General features: G+C 47.6%; 2 protein-coding genes across 2 annotated transcripts in view; both read left to right on the top strand.

Moving 5' to 3' along the window:
- LOC136653665 (uncharacterized) overlaps nucleotides 1-4371 on the top strand; it is an 18687-nt gene extending 14316 nt beyond the window's left edge. Inside the window, exons 17-18 of the mRNA XM_066630552.1 lie at nucleotides 3758-3969; nucleotides 4303-4371. Coding sequence (XP_066486649.1) covers nucleotides 3758-3969; nucleotides 4303-4371 — 281 coding nt within the window. The remainder of the gene's footprint in view (nucleotides 1-3757; nucleotides 3970-4302) is intronic.
- On the top strand, nucleotides 3786-27616 carry PFAS (phosphoribosylformylglycinamidine synthase). Its single transcript, XM_066628123.1, has 29 exons — nucleotides 3786-3880; nucleotides 7103-7250; nucleotides 7457-7592; nucleotides 8162-8267; nucleotides 8643-8829; nucleotides 9493-9598; nucleotides 10792-10932; nucleotides 11126-11250; nucleotides 12325-12453; nucleotides 12918-13049; nucleotides 13212-13340; nucleotides 14450-14523; nucleotides 14695-14851; nucleotides 15249-15310; nucleotides 15622-15783; nucleotides 16948-17073; nucleotides 18677-18808; nucleotides 18925-19155; nucleotides 19775-19955; nucleotides 21199-21282; nucleotides 21665-21820; nucleotides 23120-23239; nucleotides 23813-23958; nucleotides 24594-24804; nucleotides 24932-25023; nucleotides 25295-25409; nucleotides 25669-25827; nucleotides 25959-26111; nucleotides 26966-27616. The coding sequence occupies exons 2-29, from the start codon at nucleotides 7112-7114 to the stop codon at nucleotides 27286-27288; spliced, it is 4014 nt and encodes a 1337-aa protein (XP_066484220.1). The 5' UTR covers nucleotides 3786-3880; nucleotides 7103-7111; the 3' UTR covers nucleotides 27289-27616.

The raw sequence follows: 27616 nt of genomic DNA, 5'->3' as shown, positions 1-27616 counted from the left end.
ATGGTGACTTGTGGTAGTGGTTATTGTTGCAATTTTTAGGGCTGGAGTTGTGTTCTTAAAGGTAAGTCACAAGTTGTGGCAAAGGTGAGATTTAAAAGTAGGTGGCCTCTGAAGTCTGTTTTCAAACTGTAGGTGCTATGGTGCATTGGGGGAGTTCCTGGCAGCTGCTGCATGGATGCAGAAGTTGGGTGGAGGGGGTGCTTGTGTTGTGTGCGCATTTCTGTGCACAACTCTCATGGGAGCTGCATGGCTTGTTGCTTTTGGGTTCGTGGGAATCTTGGACTAATGAACCACCTTTTTATAAACCTAGCCTGCCATCATTCCTACAAGGTTATGGCTTCCATAAGCTCTCCAACTATGTGCTTTCTCCCTGTCCTGTCAATTGATCCCAAAATTTCTAAGGCCCTGAGAAAAATCTGCTGCTTAAAAGTATAATATCTACTGGGATAAGCATCTCCTAGTAATGCCTATATTAGAACTTCCTGTATAATACAGAATGCACAGCTTTACTTCAGTGGTACACTAACTTTAACTTTCTCCTTTGCAGGTGTAGCTGAGATGTGGCCCTGGCTTCCAACCTTCTGTATAGCTGTACTTGGGGTAGCAGTCCTGGTGGGTCTGATCATGCTCACCAGGTTACTTAGCCCTTTAACACAATAAAAAAGAAACCTTCAACCATCTATTGTATTGTCTTGTGTTTGAATTACACAGTGTCGTGTATAGCTTGTTTTCTGGTCTGAGGAGTCTCTTTGCAAACTGTTCTCAATAGGCTCTCTTACTGAGGCCTTGCTTATATTAACTGTAGCTAGAATTTGGCAGAAGTGGTGCTTCCCGTAATCAGCATGCCTCCGGCTAGTGCCTCTAAGGCAGTGTTTCTTAACCAGTGGTACGGTACCACCAGTGCTACTTGAAGTGGTGTCTGGTGGTACTCACAGGACCCTACAACCCCTGCTACCTGGCAGTGAGACCAGGACACACACAGCCGTAGGAGACTCCAAAGCATGCTTTTTCATGGTTGATAAAGCCCTCCTGTCCACCCTGATTCTCTTACTGGTGTTTGTCACATCACATCTTCAGATGAGATTTCTTCCACTTAATACAGGTCAGGCTACTTGATACAAACTGGGATACACTATCATTATTATAATAGGTGAATCTTTCCTGCCACCTTGCTACTGTTCCTGTACCAGTCTCTCTGTTCCCAATCTACTTACAAGACTTGGGGCTAGGGGAAGAATAAAAAAACCACATGCAGTCTCCTGAGCTTCTTGCAGATAGTAGTAAAAGCTCCATTTAAAATGCTTTTGGTATTTGAGGTGTATTCAGGGCTTCTGTGCTACTTAGAATACTACAGTTTGTATCATGAAAGAAGGGCAACATCTCTTGAACAGAAAAGCTTGCACTGTAGTAAAGAGGAAGATACAAGGGTAAAGCAGGGGTGTCAAACCCCATTTCATACAGAGGGCTGAAGTTGGCATTCATGCTGCCTTCTGAGGGCTGGAAGTGACATCGTTAAGCAGGAAGTGATGTCACTAAGCATCTGATGGCCAGAAATGAACACGGTTGTTTTCAAGTAAAAATTCATTAGCTGAAAATGTGTGAATCTTGTTTGTATTATGCTGGGACAATCCAATTTTAATGGCAGCAGGATAAATTGCTTTCTGGAGCTGCATTTGGCCTGTGGGCCTTATGTTTGACAACCCTGTACTCAAAGAAGGGGTGGTTATTTTTGTGGTGACTCTCTCTAACACCTATCTTAGGCTACAGTTAACAGCCATTTCAGTCTCATTCTTTATTTTGAGGTAGGGGGAGGCAGGAGTTTACTGCTTCACTAAACATTTTTTTTTGGGGGTGCACTTGGCATACTTTAATACTGCTATAGCATGCTTTTTTAACAGTCGTGCCTGATGAACTCAAAAGGGAGGAGGGCAAATGGTACAGTGTGTGGGATGGTGCAATGGGTTAGTTTCCCCACATTGAAGAATTTGGCCTTGACCAAGGCTTCTTTGTTGCTATGACATGGGGATAGTTGCAGGGGGGGTGGTTCTACGTGAGGGTTGGATAGCTCTCTACTCATGCACAGGCTGCAGCTATATGCTAGCTAGTAGGTCTTCGTTCTCGAAGCTAGATCTTTGTCCTCCTGCAAAACCCCAATCCTGTCTCTTATCACTTCTGTACTTTCTCAAAAGGACATTTACTGTTCCTGCTCTCTCTCCTCTTTAAGGGCCCAATCCTATCCAACTTTTGAGCACCGGTGCAGCTACAATGCAGCCCTGAGATAAGGGAACAAATGTTCCCTTACCTTGAGGAGGCCTCTGTGACTGCCTCCCCACCAAAGGATGCAATGCATGTCCCAGTGCCACGGCTGCACTGGCACTGGAAAACTGGATAGGATTGGGACTACAGTCATCTGAGTCCTGCTGAATTCCCATCTAACTCCTAAAAAGGGAAGTGTTCCTGCTTAGTAGAACTTCCTTTAGCTCTCCTCCTTGAATTAGTTGTGGCTTCTCCTAAGCATGCACAGAACAAGTCAGCAGTTGGCAGTGGCAAATAAGTAACTTCTGTCCACAGTGGAAAAAGTCTGACCCTGCAAGCAAGAAGCTATCACTTAAAGACACAGGAATCCTAAAAAGCTTCAATAGTTCTTTACCAGGCCCCACTGGACAAAGTGTTATGGTGCAGAAATTGGACCTTTATTGTCAAAAGTCACAACTTGGCTCTGAAAAATCTAGAAAACACTGAAATGCAATGGGTTTGTAGTGCTGTTAGCTTGTTTCTCCAAGACAGTGAAAGATGGTTATTGTTCAAGGGCAAGTTCGAGCTTCTTCCACTTCCTCACCAGGAACTTTGAGTGGTGGCCCTCTTCCACTGCCCACCTTCATCTTTCTGGCCAGCCCCCAGCTGTACACATTTGATCACTGTTGCATATATCCCTGTTGCATAGGTGCAAAGTTGGGCAAAAATGTTTGTTTTTTTTAAAATATCATTTAGGACAGTAACCTAACAGCTGTAACGGGGTTGAAATTTCAAGTTGTCAGCTAACCCTGCTAATCTGAGCCCAGTTTAAACTAGCTGAGGCCACAGGATTTCTCAAGAGTTAAAAAACTTATGTTGAAAGACAGGACTTAGATCAGATCTACACTTTGGTTCCAACCCAGGTATGCAAATCTTGATTTCAGTTGCACATTGATATCTGGTTTTAACCCCTTCTAGTCCTCCGGCATTAGGCTGAGCTACTTGCGTGTACCCCCTTTACTGGGTACTCCTGATCTGCACACAGGCAGTAAAGATGGATTCAGTAGGCAGCTAATCAGAGAAAAGGACTAACTGCAGGGTTGTTGGGGGGGGGGGGGAGGAGAAGATCAGAGCGCCTGAGTTGAGATGGGCGGTGCTTGCACCTAGGGGGAGGGGAAGAAAATGAGCTCGGACTCCTGGGTTCTCTCCTAGGCGCTGGTCTCAACAATGGGGAAGAGGGGCTGGGAGCCAGCAGATCTGCAAGGGGTTCAGGCTCAGGATTCGTGGGTCACCTGCCTATTTGTGTGTATGCCTTCCTCCTCCTCCTCCTCCTCCCCCCTCCCTCCAGCAGCAAACTTTGCCTGGCCCCCACGTGCCTCAATTCAAGGCCAGGGGGGCGGTCTGGAGACTCAAGGGAGCTGCCAATGGGGAGGGCGCAGACTCCAGTCGCCTCCACCCCACCCCTCAGGCGTCCCAACCACCAGCGCACTCCGGCTTTCCTCCTCCTCCTCTCCTCCTACAGGGGCGGCGCGCACGCAACTCGCTTTGGGGGCACAGAGGCGCCTCTGCCCCTCTTGGTACCCTGTGATCGAGACCAGCCGAGGCTGCGGGAGCCAGCGAGAAGGAGCCCCTGCAAGATCCACAGGTAACTCGGGCCGTGCAAGCCAGAGAGCAAAGCTGGGAGGGTTGCCCCATAGATCGGAGCAGGAGCTCAAGTGCTCCCTGACCTGGATCGTAGGGGGAGCCCCTGGAAACTCGGGCTTTCCCCAGATCTGCCCTCACTCTTGTTCCCTGGGAGCAGGTATGGGAGTGGGGTTTAGCTGGCATCCTTCAGTCTCGGAAGACTATGGGATCGCGCTCTGAATGGTGGTTCTGGAACAGAGTGTCCTCTCCAGTGCGCGAAGCCTGGAGGTATATATATCTACATATGTAGGATAGACTGTTTCCCATGCAGCAAATCCCCCCTCTCCACGTCGCTGAAATGGTCCATTGGGAGTGGGGTATAAGCAGAGGATTTGGAGAGGTCAAGAGGAATTCATTCTCCTTGTGTTCCTTTCTCCTACATAGAAAGTCACATTGAACCTCCGTGTAGACCGTTCACACGTGATTGCGTCGCACGCGGAGCACATCCCCTAGGAACCTGCACTGGTGGTAACTTGCTAAGGCTGCTTTGCGTGTTACCCACGTTCGAGCAATGGCAGGCTGGTCTGGTTCACACATACATGACCGTCCCTTAATTAGTGTAATTCTTGACCAGTGGCAATTTAAGAACATAAGAACAGCCCCACTGGATCAGGCCAGAGGCCCATCTAGTCCAGCTTCCTGTATCTCACAGCGGCCCACCAAATGCCCCAGGGAGCACACCAAATAACAAGAGACCTCATTCTGGTGCCCTCCCTTGCATCTGGCATTCTGATATAACCCATTTCTAAAATCAGGAGGTTGTACATACACATCATGGCTTGTAACCCTTAATGGATTTTTCCTCCAGAAACTCGTCCAATCCCCTTTTAAAGGCATCCAGGCCAGATGCCATCACCACATCCTGCGGCAAGGAGTTCCACAGACCGACCACACGCTGAGTAAAGAAATATTTTCTTTTGTCTGTCCTAACTCTCCCAACACTCAATTTTAGTGGATGTCCCCTGGTTCTGGTGTTATGTGAGAGTGTAAAGAGCATCTCTCTATCCACTTTATCCTTCCCATGCATAATTTTGTATGTCTCAATCATGTCTCCCCTCAGGCGCCTCTTTTCTAGGCTGAAGAGGCCCAAACACCATAGCCTTTCCTCATAAGGAAGATACCCCAGCCCAGTAATCATCTTAGTTGCTCTCTTTTGCACCTTTTCCATTTCCACTATATCTTTTTTGAGATGCGGCGACCAGAACTGGACACAATACTCCAGATGTGGCCTTACCATAGATTTGTACAACGGCATTATAATATTAGCCGTTTTGTTCTGAATACCTTTTCTAATGATCCCAAGCACAGAATTGGCCTTCTTCACTCCCGCCGCACATTGGGTCAACACTTTCATCGACCTGTCCACCATCACCCCAAGATCTCTCTCCTGATCTGTCATTTAAGCGATTTCTGCTCATCGCGTATACGCAACAGGGATCATATATGTGCACCTGTGGCCTGGGCAGAAATGGGTTTAATGTGGAATGGGCTCCACTTAAAACACACACACAGACTGCGTATGAAGTGGTGGGGAAATTCGGTCTGTAGTGAAACCTGCAATGGCTCATTCACACATGCAAGCTATCACTGGGTGTTGAGAGTCACCAAGTGATAGATGCATACGTGGAATCAGCTCAGAGCTACAGCCAACTCTGACAAAGATACTTCTATGGTACAAACATGCATTTATATAATCAATGCTGTTCTTTTAAAAGGTAGGGGGGGTATCCCTTGTGCCTCTTTCAAATTTCCTGGGTTGTTATGGGTAGGAAGTCCTGAGTCCAGCTACAGTCCATCAGTGTTAAGCATTGAAGCTACAGAAGCCCTTAGCCCCCATCTCTGACTAATTAAGGTTGAGTGTAAAGGAAGTGAATCCGTATTCTTCTTCCACTTTCTCTGTTGTGTTTCCCATGTGGAATTTTAGATTGTAAGCCTTTTGGGGCAGGGATCTGTCAATATGAGAGAGCCCATATTTAAAATAAATAGATCACTCTATACATAAATCATAACATTGGGACCATTTTGTTCCACTCCTGCAGCGGGACTTGGCTGTCACAGAGCTACCTTTGGCTGGACTGGGACTGAACAGGACGGTAACAGAACCAGTTATTACTGGCATAATTGAGCTGATTTGTCACAGTTGTGCAGCTTGTGAAGGGAGAATTGGGAGATATTCCCAAACCCTTCCATTGCTGGATGAAGCAAGAAGCGTGATTGACTGGGAGGGCACTGACCTGTTAGTTGCTTGCTGGTTTTTGCTCTGGAAAAAAAAAAACTCTAACTGGCCTTTGTTTCAGCCCCTTGTGCTCATGTCAGGAATCTCTAACTGGAGAAAGGTGGATTGAGGGGCATGGATGGACAAGATGGAATATGAAGGAACCCCTGGCATTGATCCAACCAATCCTATTTCCTATACCCAAGATCCCGAGTCATTTTGGGATTGCTGAACACACACCAGACATGTTCATCCTCTTTCTGGCTTGTTCAGTACCTCGCTCACATTGCATCTTGGGCCTAATGCAGCCTTTTCTGACCACTGTGGTGTGGCACATTGGTGTGCCGTGAGTGGTCCACAGGTGTGCTACAAGAATTTGGGGGAAGGTCACTTATTGCAAGGGCCAATGGGGGATGTGAGCCCCCCATTGGCAGCATGGCATGTCTTGTCAGTTGTCAAAAACCTGATGGTGTGCCTTAACAATTTTGGTGCCTTGTCAGTGTGCCATGAGATGAAAAAGATTGAAAATCGCTGGCCTAATGAAAGCCTTGAAAACCCTCTTCCCTGTTCTTCAGGGACACTTTGCCTGTTGCACACCCCTTACTTGTCTTCCTGGAGCATCCAGACCTTTTGTCCGTCCTTCCTTCTACAATTAAGAATGTAAACCCTGCAGGATCAGGCCAAAGATTCACCTGGTCCAGCATGCCTTCTTTCCACAGTGGCCTACCAGATGTCCCTGGGAAGGCTACAGCTCTCTCCCACTGTTGTTCCCCAGCAGTAGGAATTCAGTGGCATACCTTTCTCTGAACATGGGGGTTCTGTCACTGCTAAATAGCAATTGAAAGACCTGTTCTCCTGTCCTTTGTTCTTGAGCAGCCCCAGGTCATCCACAGCTTTTATTAGCAAAAGTGAGGTCCTGTCCTAAGCCACCGACTTCAGTTGCCTGCTTTCTCTCCTCTCCCACTGTAGAACTCCACCATGGTGGTGCTGCACTATTACCAACGGCCCAGCGAGACAGACAGCAGTCTTGGCAGCCTTCTCCGCTCAGCTCAGACTGCTTTGGGCAATGGTGTCCAAGCTGCACAGAGAGAATTGTGCTTTAATGTCAACTGGATAGGTATGGAAATGGTCCTGTGTCTGGATTTTGACATAAAACGGAGGGTGAGTGGTAGAGTGGGAGATGCAGTTATTGGCTTTTTCCAAGGGGAAGCAGCTGGCACTGGGTTGTCCATCTGTTCGTGTCACAGAACCAGTGGTATGTTGGGTAACTGCCCTGTTCCATTATGGATAACTCTGGCCTCCCCCCTTTTGTTTCATTGTCAGGGGAATCATCTCCAAACTCGCAGGAGGCTGATTTACTGCAGTGGGTCTTTGGCTGCCCCTTTGAATCTGGTGACATCGCCACCAAGTCCTTCCTCATCCCAGAACCTTCTGATCTGCTGATAGAGATTGGCCCACGGTAAGCTTGACCAAAGAGAGCTGCATCTTTGTCATCCTTTCATTAGAAGGGCTGGAGAGGGAGTGGAATGAAAGCATACATGGGTGTCAGATGTCACTATGGTCTGGCCCTTGGGAACAGGCCTCAGGTTCTCAGACATCCTCACATGCCCCAATTCCCTCCCTCATGTCCTGTTTGAGAGAATCAGCAGTTTGCCATGATGTCCAGATGGGTGCTGCAAATCCTTGTTAAATCCATGTTCAAACCATGGTTTCTGGTTTTGGTTTGGAAGCAAGTAATGTGGTAACCATAGTTTGTCTAATTCAGACACCATGGTGAAATATGGTTGCTGTGTACCAGGAATTTGAGAGAGAGAGAGAGAGAGAGAGAGAGAGAGAGAGAGAGAGAGAGTATGAAGGAGGTCCATGAGTGAACTTGATCACTAGGACCAAATCATTGGTGTGTGTAATATCTGAACTAGATGTGTATCTGTGTGTGTGTTTAGGCCTCAAATGAATTTGTGATCTTGGAGTGAGGCCTTCTATTTTCCATTGGCCAGGTTTTTCATGAATGCTCATTTATGGCTCTAGGTTGAACTTCTCTACAGCGGCTTCCACGAATGCAGTGTCTGTGTGCTGGGCAGCTGGTCTAGATAAAATTGACCGGATTGAGTGCTCCCGCCGCTACCTCATCAAAGTGAGTGTCTTTCTCTCTGTGAAATTCCCTTACTACCCACCAGTGTTTATTTTTTATTGTCCTTCCTACATGGAGCTCATGACGGTGTATACTGTTCCCTCCTTTTTTGTCCTCACAACAACCCTGTGAGATAGGCAAGGCTGAGAGATGGTGACTGGCCCAAGGTCACCCAGGATGCTTCATGGCTGAATAGGGATTTGAACCTTCTCTAAGTTCAACTCCCAAACCACTATAGTACACCGTCTTGGCTCACAGTAGAATTCCCTTGTGGTATGGTCTTGGATCTAAATCTCAGCACCAAAGCTTGACCCTGCCATGCGCACTAGAACTCCATGTAGATTTAGACACCTGAGTTTAGGCTCCCATGTCTTTCAGTGTAACCAGCGGCCATCACCATCCCAGGAGGCCTCCCTAATTTCTTTGCTGCATGACCGGATGACTGAACAATGCTACCCGGAGCCCATCAAGAGCTTTGCTATAGCCACGCGCCCTGAGCCAGTCTTCGAAGTTGATATTCTAGGAAAAGGGAGAGCGGCCTTGGTGGATGCCAACAACCAGCTGGGTATGGTACAAGAAGGGCAAAAGAGGAGGCAAATCTAGACCCACCCACGGCTATGTGAGCATGTAGTAGATGGGCAGGTTAAGACCTGGAAAAGGGTTCCATCCATCACTGTTTGAGTCAAACTGCACTTGCAGCAGAATAGGGCAGTTCTCTTAGGGCTATACTGTTTTGGAGCAAAAGTGAGGAATTGTTTGCTTGAATGCTTTCCACACCAAGATATACAAACCCTTTCTGCATCGTTAAAAGCTAGCATGTCAGGAAAAGGAGCCATAGCTCATCTTTTTTCCTGATATGCTAGATTTTGATGAACAGGGGATTTTTTTTTCTTCACATAAGCAGAGAGCATTCAGAAATGCAGTTCTACAGTTGAGCAAGAGCGCACCACATTTTACAGCATAGTCTCAGTAAATAGATCCTCTTATCTTTTGGGTATGCCGATCTTCCTGTCTCAGCCAGTTCCTTTTGTCAGAAAGATACATGTAAGGCTAAAGGGGCTTTGCCTTTTTAGGTTTAAAAAAATCTCCTACCCATTTATATCCTCTTGGATCTTGAGGAATAATGCTCTTTGTTGGACAGCAGAGGTGGAAGCCAGAATGGAGCAAGTGGAGGAATTCAAGACCACCAGCTGCACTGGTTAAGTCAACAGGCTTCTCTGTGTTGCAGGTCTGGCCTTTGATTCCTGGGATTTGGACTACTACACCAACCTGTTCCAGAAACTGGGCCGAAATCCCACCAGCGTGGAGTGCTTTGACCTGGCTCAATCAAACAGGTATAGTTTTGCTCTGGGATGTTTAGTTGCTTGTGAGAATCTCTCTCCTGAAGATAAGAGAGCAAGGGCATTGTCGGATGCCAATAGGTTCTGTCAATCCTTGCTGTACTTTTAAACGGGCCATGATAGATGGTCTTGTGACTTCTATCCAAAACTATGGCACACATCTGGATGGCTGCCTAGGTCTGCTCAGTTTTGCATTACTTTAAAGCTATGGTTCCTTCATCCAGAGTATCTTGTGCAGCAGTTTAACCCATTTTTGCCTGACCCACAGGCGTACATTTGTGGTCCCTGTTGTGTATATGCAACGTTGGGCAGAAATGGCTTAAAGAAAGCAGGTGCTCCATTTTGCTGATGATGACAGTATACACTTCAGTGCTGCACAGTCAACTCCAGTGTGATTGGAATGGAACCATGGGGGCTGCTGGTGCCCTATACACCAGTTCCTTGATATCCATAGTGGGAATACCACTATCCCCCATGCAGATATCAATATCCATGGATACTGGAGTCCCTTTAATTTTTTTTAAGAGTAAAAATCGGTAAGATTTGCAGGGCAGTCTTCTGAGCTCCTGTAAGACACTTCAAGATTGTCGGGCTTCAGTGTGTGAAACTGGCAATATAGCATAGAAGAGAGAGTGCTGAATTAACATCCCATGATGCAAAACCCCCAGCTCTACTAATATGCACAAGAAGAAGAGTTGGACATGTGGAATAGCTTCCTACTGAGTCGAACGACTGGTCTGTCTAACTCGGAATTGTCTGCTACGGCTGACAGCAACTCTTCATGGTTTCAGACCTGGCCTCACCTGAAAATATCAAGGATTGAACCTGGGGCCTTCTGTAGGTGAAGGAGGTGCTGTACCCCTGAAGCACAGCCCAGGTGCAAAATAAATAGAACATTTCTACTTTCAGTTGAGCCTGGCTGCTTAAAGCATGCAAAATTCATATAAATGTGTTTAATGTATTAAATAATTTCGGTGCCGTTTGTGAAGAGCTACCCCAAAGCATCCTATGTTCTTATGCAAAGCATCTTTTTTTTTTTTTCTTCTTATCCTGTCCAAGGTCTGACTGCCTCCCATCTCTTCCCAGACTGTTTGGGGCATCCCTCTGCCCTGGGCCTTTGCTGACAGCCATGTCCCCATGTTGTCAGCAGGTGCCCAATTCTGCTCTATCTCTCATTCCCACCACAGTGAACACAGCCGGCACTGGTTCTTCAAAGGGCGCCTCCTGGTGGACGGGCAGGAGGTGAAGGAGTCTCTTTTTGAGTCCATCATGAAGACCCAGGAGTGCAGCAACCCCAATAATGTCATCAAGTTCTGTGACAACAGCAGGTGGGTCTTCCTGGGGAACTGCTGAGGAGAGAGAGCCAAATCACAGGTGGTAGCCCTACCTGTGGTCATGGGAGAGGAAGGGGAGTGCTGTGATGGCCAGCACGGCAACTTGACAAGCTTCCTGTGCTTCATGCTGAGAGTGGTTTCTTGAGGCTGGAGCACATGTGTTTTGTTTGTCACCTTTTTCCCACAGTGCCATTCAGGGCAGGGAGGTCCTATCTCTGTGGCCCAGCGACCCCTCGCGTGCCAGCCCCTTTGAGAAGCGAACGTCTACCCGACACGTCATCTTCACAGCTGAGACCCACAACTTCCCTACTGGTGAGTGAGATGCAAGAGGGATGTGGGGGATGAAGGGAGGGAAAATGACTCAAAAATTCTGTAAAAGAGTCTTGCCTGAGACCTTGAAGTCATGAACACACGATGTGCTATACAGGACAGTGAGACAGAAAAGTGGTGTGCAGATTTACTTGACTTGGTTTGACTGCAGGATACACTTGGCCTGCCATGCCTTAAGGAAGCTTCTCTGTTGTACATATATTTATGGTCCTTGCCGATGCCTGATCTTGTCTGATCTCTGAAGCTAAGCAGAATCAGGCCTAGCTAGTGCTTGAATGGGAGACCACCTGGGAATACCAGGTGCTGTAGGCTTATACCATGATCTCGGAAGCTAAGCAGGGTCAGGCCTGGTTAGTACTTGGATGGGAGACCGTCTGTGAATACCGGGTGCTGTAGGCTTATACCATGATCTCGGAAGCTAAGCGGGGTCAGGCCTGGTTAGTACTTGGATGGGAGACCGCCTGGGAATACCGGGTGCTGTAGGCTTATACCATAGTCTTTTGAGACAGAAGGTTGCCAACCAGACCTTGTGGGCAAAATGTGAATTCTCACCCTCCCTCCAAGGAGACCTTGGAGAATCACTGCCAACTGGTGCAGTGGACCATATAAAGCAGCTTCAGGTATTCTCTTATACATAATGGAGAGAAAGTGCTCTGCCTCTTAACCACATTGTTTAAGAGAATAATTGGGTCAGAGGAGATTTGTGCTTCCCTAGAGATGTGTGTTCCATCCCTTGAGAACCCCAGTTGAATTTCTGCTCATTATGCAGCTCTTCAGAGGACCTGCCATACCTTCCTTCTAGGTCCTTCCAGAAAACCAAAGCATCTATGATATAATGCCAGCCTAAAGAAGAAGGTCTTTACCACAGACATACTTGAGAAAGAATTAAGGGGGGGGGGGGCGAATCAGACCAGCATCCCCCAATCTTTTTGCCTGGGTGATGCTGATAAAGGGTATTGAGAGTATTGTCTGCTGCCTTTCTGGGAATTGTGTGTGTGTGTGTGTGGTGGGGGTTATATTTGTAGGGATGATGTTGCTTTTCAACTCTCTTTGCAGGAGTTGCACCTTTCAGCGGTGCCACCACAGGGACAGGTGGGCGGATCCGGGACGTACAGTGTACGGGTCGTGGGGCCCATGTCATTGCTGGCACAGCTGGATACAGCTTCGGCAATCTGCACATCCCAGGTTAGTTGCATCCTCAGCTTGGGCCCAACATTCTGAAGAGCATGGGGTGTCATATTCTTAGGTGCCAGCATCAAATTTTTAGGTGCCTAGAGATTTATTTGAGATCGCCTCAGTCTTTCCATCAGAAGATCCGCCATCGGATCACCAGAAGTCACACCGAGCTCCTTTTGTCTTCTGACGTAGTCCTTGCCCACATATTTTTAAACCTCTCCTTTTTATCCTTAAGGACTAGGAACTTACTTTTTTCCAACCAAAAGCTGAGATTTCTCAAATTTCTGAATCCTGTTCAACTCACTGCGTAACAACATATAGATAATGCCAATCTTTTGTGGTGGGCTGGAGTCCCCTCTTAATAATGCGCGCGTGTCCAGAGTCCCAGACAGCAAGTCTGTGTTGGATGGAGTTTAGAAGCTGCCCTCCTGTGACTGAGGCCCATCTTGTGCTTTCCCCATTCCCGGCTGCAGGTTACTCTTTGCCCTGGGAAGACTCATCCCTGCCTTACCCTGACAACTTTGCCCGGCCTGTGGAGGTGGCCATTGGAGCTAGTGACGGTGCTTCAGACTATGGCAACAAATTTGGGGAACCTGTTCTGGCAGGTGAGAACTTTTATTATGTGTATGTATATACACGTTGGGGTGCCAGTGGGATAAAAATTGGGGTAACAAAAGACTCAAATAGAGAGAAATTGGAAGGTCGAGTGGGGGAGGACTCTGAGAAAAAGACTTGGTGCTGACAATCGCCCGTTCTCCCCTCTGCAGGGTTTGCACGCTCCTTTGGGCTGCGTTTGCCGGATGGGGAGCGGCACGAGTGGATCAAGCCCATCATGTTCAGTGGGGGCATTGGGGCCATGGAGGATGCACACGTTCGTAAGGAGGCCCCACAGCCTGGTAATTATTTGTATTATTTTTGGCTCGCTGTATCCCAGCTGCCTTGGATGAGCGCAATCCGTTGAGCCTTTGCTACATGGAATTGTATCACCCCAATTCTTTGTGAATTGCATTGCCCCACCAGTTTGTTTCCCGGCCCAGCTCAAGACGTTTAAGGGCACAATCCTAACCGACAGTTATGCCGGTATAGGTGGCCCTGGAGGGTCACAAACATGCCGTAAAGCACGTTTGCGCCTCCTTAGGCGGGAGCCGCGTTGGCGCATTCAGATGTACCGATGCGCGGACGGAGGCAGAAGCCTCCGCTGCGGCTCCCGTGCCGCCGAGCGTGCTGACATAAGTGGCAAAGTTAGGTGTGGGGAGCGTGGGGAGGGGGCGTGGGGAGGGGGCGTTACAGGGCGTGGGGAGGGAGGGGGCGTGGAGAGGGGGCATTATTGGGCGGGGGTAGGGGGCGGGGCTGGGACCCGGCGGTTATGCTGGATCCCAACCCCCGTCCCCGGGGCAAGTGGAGATGGCGCAGGTCTGAAGAGACCCATAGGGGCGCGCAGCCCTTACCCAGGGGCAAGGGGAAGAGCTTCCCCTTGCCCGTGGCTGAGCCGCTGCTCTCTGCAATCCCGCGTTGGATGCAGCACAGGCCTCCTGTCTTGCCTGCTCCAGCACGGGTTAGGATTGCGCCCCAAGTTGTTTAAAGCCCTAAGTGGTTTGGGACCTGAATCCCTTAAGGGCTGTCTCCTTCCATATGTGTCTTCAGGTTTACTCTGGTTATCATCTGAGACCCTGCTCTGGGTGCCCTTGCCTTCTGAGGCTTGCTGGACATCGATCAGGAGCAGGGCCTTCTCAGGGCTGACACCAACCTCATGGAATACCTGCCCTGCAGAAATCTGGCTAGCCCCTACCTTGCATTCCTTTACAAGATGTGTGAAAACGTGTCTCTTCCAGATATTATTTTAGAGTGGGGTGACTTCTGCAGTGGGTAATGGTGCTTTCGAGGCTATCTTTGAGCTTTAAAATTTTGTGTTTGGGGGGGGGGAAGCTAAAATGGGAATTTCAGGATGCTTTTCAGTGTCCCTAGACTGATTTATTGCAGCCACCATTCCATCTTTCCTCTGCAGGAATGGAGGTAGTCAAGGTGGGAGGCCCTGTCTATCGAATTGGTGTGGGAGGAGGTGCTGCTTCCTCTATCCAGGTAAGCTGAGAGATGCTTTCTGTCCAAACATGCATGTGGCATCTTTGTTCAGATTTGGGGCAAGGAACAAAATCACTCTGCTGGCTGAGCAGTTGACTTGTTTGTTCCTGACCAAGCTACGTCTTCCCGTTGAGAAGCCCTTCACATCTCCAGCTGCTTCTTGTGTTGCAGGTACAAGGTGACAATGCTAGTGAGCTGGATTTTGGGGCGGTGCAGCGTGGCGATGCTGAGATGGAGCAGAAGATGAATCGGGTGTTGCGAGGCTGTGTGGAGAGTGGAGAGGACAACCCTATCTGCAGCTTGCATGACCAGGGTGCTGGAGGCAATGGTGAGAGGATGCAGGGGTTCTGGGATGTGGCTGAGGAGAGAATGTCCTCCCTCAGTTTTTGGAGTGGTTTGGTTAGGCCTTTTTGTCAGATTGTACAGCTCAGAAGGTTTAGTGGTTACAGTCTTGGTTGTGAGAAGGTGCCTGTTCCTGTTGGCACCAACATGATGAATAGAAGCCGTAAGGATGAGGAGCCTGGAGAGGTACTACAGTCAGTTGGATAACAGTGTTCTGAGCTTAGTGGAGATGATGGCTAGCAAATTAGTGACTGATGCTCTTCTTGAGCATGGCAGAAGATGGCACTTCTCCAGTTAAAGTTTGGGGTAATTACAGTGGTTTATTCCTTCAAAGATTTTGGAGTCAGTGTGGATCCTACAAATGACTCTTCCTCTCTGCCCAGGGAATGTACTGAAGGAGCTGAGTGAACCTGCTGGAGCTGCTATCTATGCCAGCCGCTTCCAGGTCTGTGTCATGTTCTCATCTCTCTGCCAATTCTTGTCTCGGATCATTGACATCTCATCTGCTTTCTGACCTCTTTTTTTTATGTATCTTGAACTGATATCCTGTCCTCTTTAAAAAAAAAAAGGAAGAAATCTCAGAACAGGGAGCAAAAGGCTGAATGGCAAACACAGACAAACAAAATGTAAATATCCAGAAAAAATGTAGAAGGAAGAGAGTATGCTTTGCCACCAACCTGCTTTCATTTTATAAGCAGGATGTTAGGTGCTTCTGGTTAAATCTCTGGCACTCAGTCCCATCTCTTCCTTTTTCAGCTAGGAGATCCCACCTTGAGTGTTCTGGAGATCTGGGGAGCAGAGTACCAGGAATCCAACGCTCTCCTGCTACGGCCTCACCATGAAGCTTTCCTCCGCCGCCTGGCTCGCCGTGAAAGGTGCCCCGTTGACTTCGTGGGCAGGATTACAGGCGATGGACGGGTATGATGGAAAGGGGGGCAGGAATGTATAGGTTTGGAGCAAGATTAGTTGCAAGTGACTGAAAAGGCAGAGAAGCAAGGAGACAGGGAATGGGGGGGGGAGACAGGAGAAGTTGTGACTTCAGTTCACTCGAGAAGAAGCAGCTTGGTGGAAAATAGCGATCATATCCTTGGCCAGTGCTTTCAAGGAGATTGATCTTTTATGTGTGTATATTTTTGTACAAATATAATAAATCATCTTAATAAATAGCTTTTTCTACTGACCAAGCTAAAGAAGATGATTGACCTAAATGTTAAGCATCTTCCAGTTAAGATTTTTGTAGTTCATTATCAGTTGGGAAATTCCAAGAAGGAAATTTTATTTGCAAAAAAATATATCTATCTATCCCACCTTTCCCTTGCGAAGGCCAATGCTCAGGGCAGCTTATAAGAGAGGAAATCCACTCTTGCATTTTTTTCCTCATGTTCACAAAACATTTCTCTTGCGGGTTTTTGACTAGTGCTGTTGTTAATGTGATGATACTTCCAGAATTCTTTGTTTGGGCAAACCATTTTGTGAACTTCCCTTGTTGAAAGTGATATTCTAAAGAGTAAGGCAAACAAATGTGGATTAAAATAAAAAAAGATCTTCATCAGAAGTTACTTTGGAAGGTTTTTAGTACCACTAGAAATGAATCTGCTATTTAGATGTGCTTTGTTGAGGTATTACGATGTGATCTGAAAGCAAATGATTCAGTTTTCTTATTGAAGGTAAGCAGAAGCCAGAATTTTTTTTTTTTTTGGTGTACCTCTCTGCACACCATCTTGTTCTAATAATTTTGCTTACTTTGGAAGATCTCTGCTAAATAACTGGGTCTTTTGTGGGGGTACTACCTAAAATTCTTTGAACGTCTAATGAGCGGATTGGTGCTATGGGTATGTATATAGATTGAGGCGTTGCAACTTTCTCAAAGGATGGAAAGTTTTTCCACTCCTGTGACAGTGCAAGGATGGGTCAGCTTATGATGTTGGCAAAGGGTAGATGGGAATCCAAGTCTGGGTAGATATTGTTGAGCATTGTGGCAAAGGGGGGGCATTGATGAGGATAGGAAACAACTGAAATAGCTGAAGGAGGAGGTGGTCTATTTAAAGTCACTCTTTGTCCCTGTGTCTGGGTCCTCCACAGATTGTGCTCGTTGATGACACAAAGTCTCCCGCCAGTGATGCTGAGTTGGAGAAGGCACAGACTGGAGGAAGAACCACCCCTGTCAACTTGAACCTGGAGTGGGTTTTGGGCAAAATGCCACGCAAGGTTTGGAGTTTTTTTTTGTGTCGTTCCCCCACTCCTCACCTAAAGGGAGAAGCTTGGAAAGCTTTTGTTAAGGTCATCTAAGGGGCAGGATGTCCTACTTAGTGACAAAGGGAGGTGTGGATTGGGTACCCAAGCAATAATCCCTTCTGATTCTTTGAATCTATGAGAGAGGTCCCTCAACAGTCTGTATTCCTGCTTTTCCTTCTACAGAGACCCCAATAAATCAAAGGCACCCCTCCCTCTGGTACAGCAGTATAAATAATATTTTTCAGTGTTCAGCCCATGTATTGGCTACTTGGTACTGTTGGGTACTTGTAGCTTCAGTTCCTACATTGATCCTTGCTGGGTGAATTGAGTACAGGTTGGACCACAGTATCCACGGGGGATCTATTTCTGGACCCTCTGTGGAGATTGAAATGCGCGGATAATTAACTCTATGGGTTGCAGTCCAATAGGGCCTCTGGACACAACCGGAACCCTGTTCTAATTGTGTCTGGAGCCATTCTGAGGCCTGTGGAGGCCGCACGCCAGAATCCTACTAGATGCAACCAGAAAACTTCTCTATTCATGTCTGGGAGCTTAGGTCCAATGCTCCATTGCAGGTTCAGAACCTGCGAGGAGTTAAATCCATGGGCCCAAATCTGTGGATATGGAGGAAGGACCTGTACTGCAACAGCTGTGATCTCTTTCTAAAAGGCAATATTCTGTGAATTTGTGTTGCTGCCTTTATGCTGAGTCAGACCATTGGCCCACCTAACCCAGTACAGGTCCAACCTTGTTATACACAGATTCATTATACACGGATTTGACTCAACACGAATGGCCCCTGCAAATGAGGAGTATGCTGATCCCTGGAGAAGGGGAAAAATGCACCCCTTTAAAATGCTTTTCTTGCTGTTGTAGAGATTTTTATCTCAATATGATGAGAAGGGCCCTTTAAATTAAAGGAAAACAGTCCTTTACAATAGTTAAGAGAGAGGGCAGCCAGCTGACAATCCATCAATCATTCTCTCTCCAAGTGACCCCCTCCCTTCCCCCTGAACATGTGAAAGAAAGATAATCCTTTCTGAGGGTCTGGAGAGATACTGATTGTCTATTAATGACTCTATCTTAACATCACAAAGGTCAGCAAGGCTATTTTTAAATCACCTGAGCAAAGGCACTTTGATTTTTAAATTGACTTCCTATAGTGTGATTTTTGCCATCCACTGAGTTCTGGGAAGGAACCCACAGGAAAAATGAGACTCAGCCTGTATTGTCTTTTCCAACTGGAACCTGATTTCCAAAATCTTGGGCAAGGAACCATTTTCCCCATCACCTGCTACCTGATTCTGAAGTTGGAACCACATGCAAAGCATTGTTCTCTTCCACCTAACTGCCTTCCCTCCCCTAATATTCCTTTCAGTACTGCTGAAATACTTGGACTTGGGGCTTGGATTAGAGGAGCGCTCTGTCTCTATTTCCCATTGCCTTCCTGTAGGAAGTGGTATAAAGTGGAGCTTCTTCCTTAACTCCTTTTTACCACTGTTTTACTAGTTCTTTCTAGAATGTTCTGGCTTGGCCGATAACATGTATTCATTCTTGTTCATTCTCTGCCAATCAGGAATTCATTTTGAACCATGCAACTCGGGCTCTTCGACCTCTGGATCTTCCCCGTGACCTTACCGTAGTGGACGCCCTCCAACGTGTATTGAAGCTACCGGCTGTTGCTAGTAAACGCTACCTGACCAATAAGGTACCTGGGTAGACTGGCATCAGATTTTGTTCTTCAGTTTTTATTTTCTTTGACACTACTGTATGTATATATGTGACTTCTTCCTCTCTGTCTGTGTTCTTTTTGCTCTTCTGTAGGTTGATCGTTCAGTGACAGGGCTTGTGGCACAACAGCAGTGTGTTGGCCCCTTGCACACCCCACTGGCCGATGTTGCAGTGGTCGCCCTCTCCCCATTTGAGACAGTAGGAGGAGCCACAGCTATTGGGGAGCAGCCTATCAAGGGGCTAATTAATCCAGCTGCTGGAGCTCGATTGGCTGTAACAGAGGCCCTTACAAATCTGGTCTTTGCTCGTGTCACTGATCTTAAGGTAAGTTCACCCAGCCCTCCCCCACACACAAACACAGAATTTTCCATTCTGACTTGGTACTTCTGCTCTCAGTGTGGTATATGAGTACCCATTAAATCTTAATTAAATGCAGTCACTAAAGCAAGGTGGAAGATAACAAGCAGAGCATGAAGTGCCTTCTCTTTTTTTCTTCTGAATACGTTTCACAGTACACACACTCAGAATGATACTAGTAGTTTCAATTAACTCAAACTATTAAAATAACCAACACAACATGCAAGGACAGGCTTGATTATAGCAGCTGTAGTCTTGTTCTTTAACCTAAGAACCCAATTTTGTTTCAGTTTGGAAAATGAACAATCTGCATTTCATTCTTTCTTCCCTATGTTAATTTCAAAAGCTTTGCAGAACAGACCAATATTGAATCTCCAGTTAATGGAAATTTTGATGCCTGTATACAGAATGTCAAATGCTCTTTCCTAGAGATGGAATTCTATACTTTTAGGGGCCTCCACAGAAAAGGCCCTGCTGTATCTAATTGTGTTATTAATATGTGTCTGTTAGTTAGAATCTAGATGTGTGCATTATGTGTCCACCTGTTGCTTCCTGATCTCCTGGGGAAATTTCTGTGTTCCTGCAGGATGTGAAGTGCAGCGGGAACTGGATGTGGGCTGCCAAACTGCCAGGTGAAGGAGCGGCCTTGGCAGAGGCTTGCCGGGCCATGTGTGCTGTGATGGGCGAGCTGGGCGTGGCTGTGGATGGAGGCAAAGATTCTCTCAGCATGGCAGCCCGTGTTGGCACAGAAACGGTCAAGGCACCTGGTGAGGAGTGGGGAAGGTTGCCCCAAAGGCTACCCTGAAGTTCCTCTCAAGTTGGGAGAGGACCAGATTGTTGATCCACTAGTCTGAGGCTTTTTCTGGCACTACCTACCTAACTACCTACCTACCCACCTACCTATTGCAGTTTCATTTTGATTATAATGCATATTAGTTTTAACAATCATTATAGAAAAGACACGTGCCATTTTCCTTTATGGTTGCTGTCCCTGTGACTTAGAATCATAGAATGGATCTTGAAGATCATCTAGTAGTCCAAACCCCTGCTCAGTGCAAATAGGACATAACAATCAGACATCAGCCATAGATGTCAATAATAATTCAATCACAATTTCAATTACAACAGCAAATCTAATATTAATAAACCCGAGATCAACAGTTTCAAAACAGTTTATAATCAGTATCCAGTTGATATAAATGGAATGCTTCAGAGTCATAAAGGTCAGCCTCTGGCTTTGGTGAGTCTCTAGGAAAATGGAGTTATAGATTCCCCATTTGTTGGATACATACATACATATGGACATTCTCCCCATATAAGGAATTGGAAGCAACTTGTACCTGTCACCGAGTACTGGCTGTGGCTGCTTAAGAACATAAGAACATAAGAACAGCCCCACTGGATCAGGCCATAGGCCCATCTAGTCCAGCTTCCTGTATCTCACAGCGGCACACCAAATGCCCCAGGGAGCACACCAGATAACAAGAGACCTCATCCTGGTGCCCTCCCCTGCATCTGGCATTCTGACATAACCCATTTCTAAAATCAGGAGGTTGCGCATACACATCATGGCTTGTACCCCATAATGGATTTTTCCTCCAGAAACTTGTCCAATCCCTTTTTAAAGGCGTCTAGGCTAGACGCCAGCACCACATCCTGTGGCAAGGAGTTCCACAGACCGACCACACGCTGAGTAAAGAAATATTTTCTTTTGTCTGTCCTAACCCGCCCAACACTCAATTTTAGTGGATGTCCCCTGGTTCTGGTATTATTTGAGAGTGTAAAGAGCATCTCCCTATCCACTCTGTCCATCCCCTGCATAATCTCCTGCTTATTTTTTATTTTCTGGGAAGGGATCAGGCAGGAAGCAAATGGCCACAGCCTAGCAGCTCCAACACATGCCCCCCAACCATCACCTTTCTTAACTTCAGATGGTTGGGGAAGGTGCAAGGATTAACTGTGCGTGCCCTGCCCCTCTCCAATTCCTCTCTCTGGGTTTCCTTCCTGCAGGGACATTGGTCATCTCCACTTATGCCGTCTGTCCAGATATCACCGCCACCGTTACCCCTGACCTGAAGTGCCCAGATGGGAAAGGTAAGGTCAAGAGCTGATGACAGGATCACATGTCATTGTTATCTTAATGGAATGAAAAACAAGTTCATGGGTTTTGACATAACCAAGTTGAAAATGACAGCCAAGAAAACCAGAAAGGTTAAGTTGAATTGAATACCTGGGAGGGTTGACTTACCCTCTCTCCCTTGCACTTTAAAAGGCGGGCACTGTGTCAGGCTTTGAACCTAATGATACCTTTGAACACCTTGTAGGGCTAACAAATAAAACTGTAGTCATTCTAGCTGAGTATAGTTGTAGCATTGAGGGGCTATTTCTGAGTCACAAGTGTTAAAGCAAGTGTGCCTGAGATGGAGAAAAGGTTTTATTCTTGTCGCTGATTTCTCCCCTCCATGACTCTTTGTAGGGACCCTGCTTCATGTGGTTATCAATCCCGATCGGCACCGTCTCGGAGGCAGTGCGCTGGCCCAGTGCTTCTCTCAGTTGGGAGACCTTTCCCCAGACCTGGATAGCCCAAGCACCCTTGTTTCTTGCTTCCAAGTCACCCAGGGCCTGCTGCGAGGTAAGCACAGTTGATTGACACCCCTCTGGCCTGCTCTGCTTTCTCTCTCCTAACCACAGTTTTTGGTGCTTGATACCTGGGTGCCTCCGTCCTACCCAGAAGCCACAATACACTCATCGCCACACACATGAGGTGGGGGAGGCTGTGCTATGATTTGGTAGTGGTCCAAGGAACCTTGAGATGTTTTCCTATTGAGATGTTGTGCCTGACCTACATGTTCAGGATAAAGCAAACTCTTGCCAGAAAGTCTGGTAGTAGTTGGTGAGAGCAAGATTCACTGAACTGAATAAAGGGGAAGATTAGCCATTGAAATAAATGTTAAGCCAGTTAATAAATTGGCTGACTTTGCATAGTTAATTTTGCTCCTACTCCTGGCACACTGGAACTGTTTAGCTTAATTGTGGAGGGGGAGGCATTTCCTCTGCTTTGTTCCTCTCTATACAGACTGCTAATGCTAATTGGTGTATTACTAAAGGTACCATTAACAGGTTGAATCGGGACTGCTCCCTCCACTGGTTAAGCCAGGGGTGCTCAATAGGTGGATCGCGATCTACCGGTAGATCGCGAGGCAAAATGAGTAGATCGCGGAGCCCTGTCTCCCCAAACTGTTAATATGTCAGTTTCGTCTAGTGACTAGACGAAACTGACATATTTAGCTGACACTAAACTGAAACTGACACTTTAGCTGCTCTTCAGGCATGCAGCAACAAAACTGATGAAACTGACTAGACTCCAGCAGGGGCTCCATACATTAAAGGGGGTGTCTGTCAGACGCTTCCTTCCCCCCTGGTAGATCTCCGGGCCTTGCTGGGTTTCAAAGTAGCTCTCGAGCCAAAAAAGTGTGAGCACCCCTGGGTTAAGCTAAAAAGCATCAGCATGCTAGGAAGTGGGGCGGGGGGGGGGTTTGCGGACACGTGTGCATGCTCACAACACTGTTGCAGTGCAAACACATGAATCGTGACTGGCAGAGGAGGCATTTGTGTGAACCCGCCCTCTGTGAGCCACAGGGATGACCTGTGCATAGCACTGAACCAAACTTCCTGACTTTTGAAAGCCCCACTTCCTAGACCTTCCTGGACATTCCTGCTATATCATCCAGCCTGCTTTCTCAGTCATATGGACTGAAAACGTATCTTCAAAGAAAAGTGAAAGCTGTGATTCTAGGGCTGGTGACGGCTGCTGGTCCAGTAACAAAGTCTGCATTTTCATGGAGTCATGGAATACCCACAGTGTATTTGTAATACATTTTTTGTCCCAGACTGACTATGTTCTTCTTTTTTCCCCCCTCTCCACTTACAGACTCTATGATTTCTGCTGGGCATGATGTGAGTGATGGCGGCCTCCTGACTTGCATGCTGGAAATGGCCTTTGCTGGGAATTGTGGGGGCCACATAGAGATAACAGCTCCTGGAATCAAGGGTCAGTGAGTTGGGGCTGCAAATGAGAGTAGCAGCCTGCCAGGTTGGGGAGGGGGAGGGGGAACAGCTGTACTAGGATTTGGCTGCTTTTTAAAGTCACTCGGTGAGTAACAAACAGATACCTGTGACTGGGGTGGGGCAGAAGCTTCTAACTCCTCCAAAGCCTTGCAAAAGCTTCCAGTATTTGTCTGCATAGCAGTTGGCTTCCAGAGTGGTGATAAAGAGATATTTATTTATTTATTTCACATTTTTTTATATTGCCCTTCCTTTGAGGAGCTCAGGGTAGTGCAACATGGTTCTCCTGTTTTCTTCGCAACAACCCTGTTAGGTAGGGGAGGTAGAGAGATAGTGACTGGCCCAGGGTCAACCAGGAAGCTTCATACTTGAGTGGGGATTTGAACCTCCAGGTCAAAATCCAATTCTCAAACCACTATGCCATCCTGGCACAAAGACTAGTGGGAAAGGTTCTGTAGTAAGGCGCGGGGTGGGGGGGAGATGGATGTACACAACCTCAGCCTTGCCCCCTGTCTTCCCACCTGCCCCATCATGATGTAGCTGTTCTTTCTTACCCTAGCCCTGGACGTGCTGTTTGCTGAGGAGCCTGGGCTGGTGCTGGAGGTGCCCCATTCAGCGGTGGCTGAGGTCTGCCGACGGTACCATGAAGCCGGGGTGCGATGCGTGCCTGTCGGGTATTCAGGCCCCCGAGGACCTAATGCCATGGTGAGGGCCAAGTGACTACAGACAAAAGGACTGCAGAGAATGGTGAAGCGGGGTGCATGGACTGGCTATAGGAAGAGAGGGGGAGAGCCAAGGCCTCTGGGTAGGGAGAGTGATGCATTAATAATAATAATAATACAGGTATTTCTATACCACCTTTCTTGGTCCTCAGATTTCTCTTCGGACTTTATTCAAGGCAGTTTACATAGGCAGGCAAATTTAAATCCCTGAAGCGATTTTTAGAATTTGAAAGAAGGTTCTATCTTTCAAGAAACCACAACATTCAGATGTTTCTTTCTTGATCTGGTCGCACATTCTGGCCTCCATCCTCCCACGCTCAGAGCAGATGGAATAAGTCGGCTCAGCTTGTCAGCTGCTTCAAGGTCGCACGGTGCCGGTGGCCTCGAACTGGCAACCTTCAGATGTTATCTTCAGGCAAATGGAGGCTCAACCCTCTAGACCAGACCTCCTGCCCTAGCCAGCATACACTAAGGTCTAAGTAGACCATTAGCCAGCATACACTAAGGTCTCCTTGGGGAAGTCTCACCCAAGATGTGGCCTGCTAAAAAATAAACCCCTTTTTGACACCTTTTCTGCCAATTCTCATATTTGATGATGAACTTTGTGCCAATCTGCAGGTCCGCATCACTGTCAATAGCCAAGAGGTGCTGACTGAGAAAGTGGCAACCTTGAGGGGCTGGTGGGAAGCCACCAGCTTCCAGCTGGAGCGACTTCAAGCCAACCCAGAGTGTGTGGCCCAGGAAGAGATGGGGCTGACCAGGCGCACAGAGCCTGGCTTCACATTGACCTTTAACCCTCAGGAAGAACTTCCTCTGCTAGAGGACATTGGTATGTCACCAGTCACTGCTGAGAGGAGGGGTGGGAAGAATTGCTTCTCTACCACCTTACAAAGGTGCTGGTTCCAAACCTGAGAATAAAGGAAGGATGATTTGTAATAGTGACTTTCCTCCCCCAGCCATGCCTGCCCCCCGCGTAGCCATCCTTCGGGAGGAAGGGAGCAACGGAGACCGTGAAATGGTGGCTGCCTTCCTCATGGCTGGGTTCCAGGTGAGCAGGGCAACCTACATTCAGTCATGGAGACCATAACATAACCTGAGAACACCCTGGCACTTTGACTCTTTTCTAAATTAGAAGCCAGGTCTTTGAGCTGCCTTTCTCCGTCATAGATGTAACGCATTAGATCAGTGGCTCACGAAAGTGAGAGAACTGAGGCTAGCTGGACTTTTTCTCCCATCACTGACCTCTTTCTGCCAATTTGATCTCCCTGCTCCATTAACAAACTAACTCTTTGGTCTCTCTCCTTTTGTTCTGGGGGCAGGTCTGGGATCTCACTATGCAAGACCTGTGCTCAGGTGAGATGACCCTGGATTCCTTCCGAGGCCTGGTGTTTGTCGGAGGATTCAGCTACGCAGATGTGTTGGGCTCTGCCAAGGGTGAGTGTCTCCGTTCTGCCTCTCCTGCAGGGACAGGACCATTAACAATGTTTTCACCGGGGCAAATTTGCCTTACCCTGTGAGCCCTGCAAACCAGGAATTACCCTGATAGGGGACAGATGACAATGCTATCTACATTGTACCCTTCTTCTTCCTGGAGGTCTGTACTTATTCACTCCTGGAGGCGCAGAGCTGGACTTAGGTCTTTATCCAGCAAGCAAACATGTACATTCTGATAACTGCATTGCTTTGGTTTCAGGCTGGGCCGCTTCAGTGACCTTTAACCCCAGAGCACGGGCTCAGTTCCAGGCGTTCTTCCGGCGCAAAGACACCTTCAGCTTGGGAGTGTGCAACGGCTGCCAGCTAATGGCACTGCTAGGTTGGGTGGGAGTTGAGAGCCCAGATGCCAAGGATACAGGTAAGAAGAAAGAGTTGATAGGGACCAATGTTGGGGCACTTCCATTGCACTTTGAGAGTTCCTCTGGAATTGAATCATATGGGAAGTCTTGGATCATGATCTGTAAACCCTTGTTCTGGCTGTTTTTCTAGGTGGTGCCATCCAACCGGGTGTGCTGTTGAGCCCTAACAATTCTGGGCGCTTTGAGTCGCGGTTTGTGAGCTTGGGCATTGAGGAGAGTCCAGCACTGATGCTGCGGGGTATGGCTGGCTCCACCCTGGGCATCTGGGTGGCACATGGAGAAGGTAATGTTTCTTGCAGGGGTAGTACCTGAATATAGAAAAGCTTCACTGCAAGTTTTGGGGAAAGGATGGTAGACAGAAGTGAAATACTTAATACAAGAAAGGACTCTGTAGTGAATGTAATAAGATTTTTGAGATATATTTTTTAATAATGGAGAGCTTCAGCAGAGGGTGTGGGATCTTACCATGTTCATAATTAAGTTGCATTGTTCCCCTGTCTTGCCACAGCTCCTCCCCACTGGGCCTTGTGCCCGCTTAAGGCTAATTAGCTTCCCTTGTTAAACTCACAAGTGCAGCAGGCAAAAGTCAGAGTCCAGTCCCAGTCCAATAAGTGCAGATTGCCAAAGCAGAGTCCAGAAACGATATGCCAGGTCACAGTCCAAGGTCAAACTGCGGTCAGGTCAGGTCTCCTCTGGGTCAGGGTAGCCTTTGGTCCTTCTGAAGCTGCCTTTTATCCTTGGATGTCTCATAATCCAAAATGCAGCTCAGCTGTGAGCCACCTTGTTAAGTCCAAATTAGGCTCAGCTGAGCCATCTCTTCAGTCCATGTCCATTCAAAGTCCCATCAGGGTCAAATGAAGCTCAGGTGTCCATCAGAGTCCCATTGGCCTTGATTGATTACAGCTGTGGAGCCAGCCCTGCCCTTCCCAGAGCTGTCAACCAGCTGTCAAAACATGGAATCGCTGTCAACACCACATCTTCTGATCTTCTGATCTTCCATTACATCCCCTTGCTTTGATCCTGGGTGCAAAACCTTATTGGACAGGGAATAAAACTAGACTAGCCAATGAGGAGAGGTTATACTGTAAACAGTATAACCCTCAACCCTGGTGTCATGCCATTCCTTTCTTCCCCCAGGTCGGATGATGTTCCGTTCACCTGAAGTTCTGTCTTGGGTGCGATTTGCTCGCTTGGCTCCACTTCGCTACGTGGATGACCAAGGGTTGCCAACTGAGGAATATCCTTTGAACCCCAACGGATCTCCACTGGGCATTGCAGGCATTTGTTCTCCTGATGGACGCCACCTTGCAATGATGCCTCACCCTGAGCGCTGTGTCCTGCCCTGGCAGTGGCCCTGGATGCCAAGCTCCTGGCGCCAATCCATGAAGGTCTCCCCGTGGCTCCGCATGTTCCAGAACGCCTGTGAGTGGTGTTTGCGTTATCCTGAGGGCCAACCTTGATGTCACTTTCCCAGGCCTCCTCAACCCTGATAGGTTCTGTCCCCTTAGCATTATCTTCTGCACCCTTTTGCAAACTACTTGTCTACAGGCTAGTAGCAGCCAGATAAAACATCGCAGTCCTCAGGACACAGACTGAGACTTCCAGGGCTGTTGTCCTCATATATATCATGGGTTCCTCTCCCTACCCCTTACATGCTACTGATCTTAAGAGTGATCAATGGAGAATGGTTGTGCAGTACCTCCACTGACCACAAGAGGTTGACATTGTGCAACAAGGAGTGAACTTGCTCCTTGCGAAACTGCTTGGGACCAATTCAATTTTCAGAGT

This window comes from Tiliqua scincoides, chromosome 5, assembly GCF_035046505.1.
Source record: "Tiliqua scincoides isolate rTilSci1 chromosome 5, rTilSci1.hap2, whole genome shotgun sequence".
In the NCBI taxonomy this organism is placed as follows: Eukaryota; Metazoa; Chordata; class Lepidosauria; order Squamata; family Scincidae; genus Tiliqua; species Tiliqua scincoides.
This window is presented reverse-complemented; position numbering and strand designations above follow the sequence as displayed.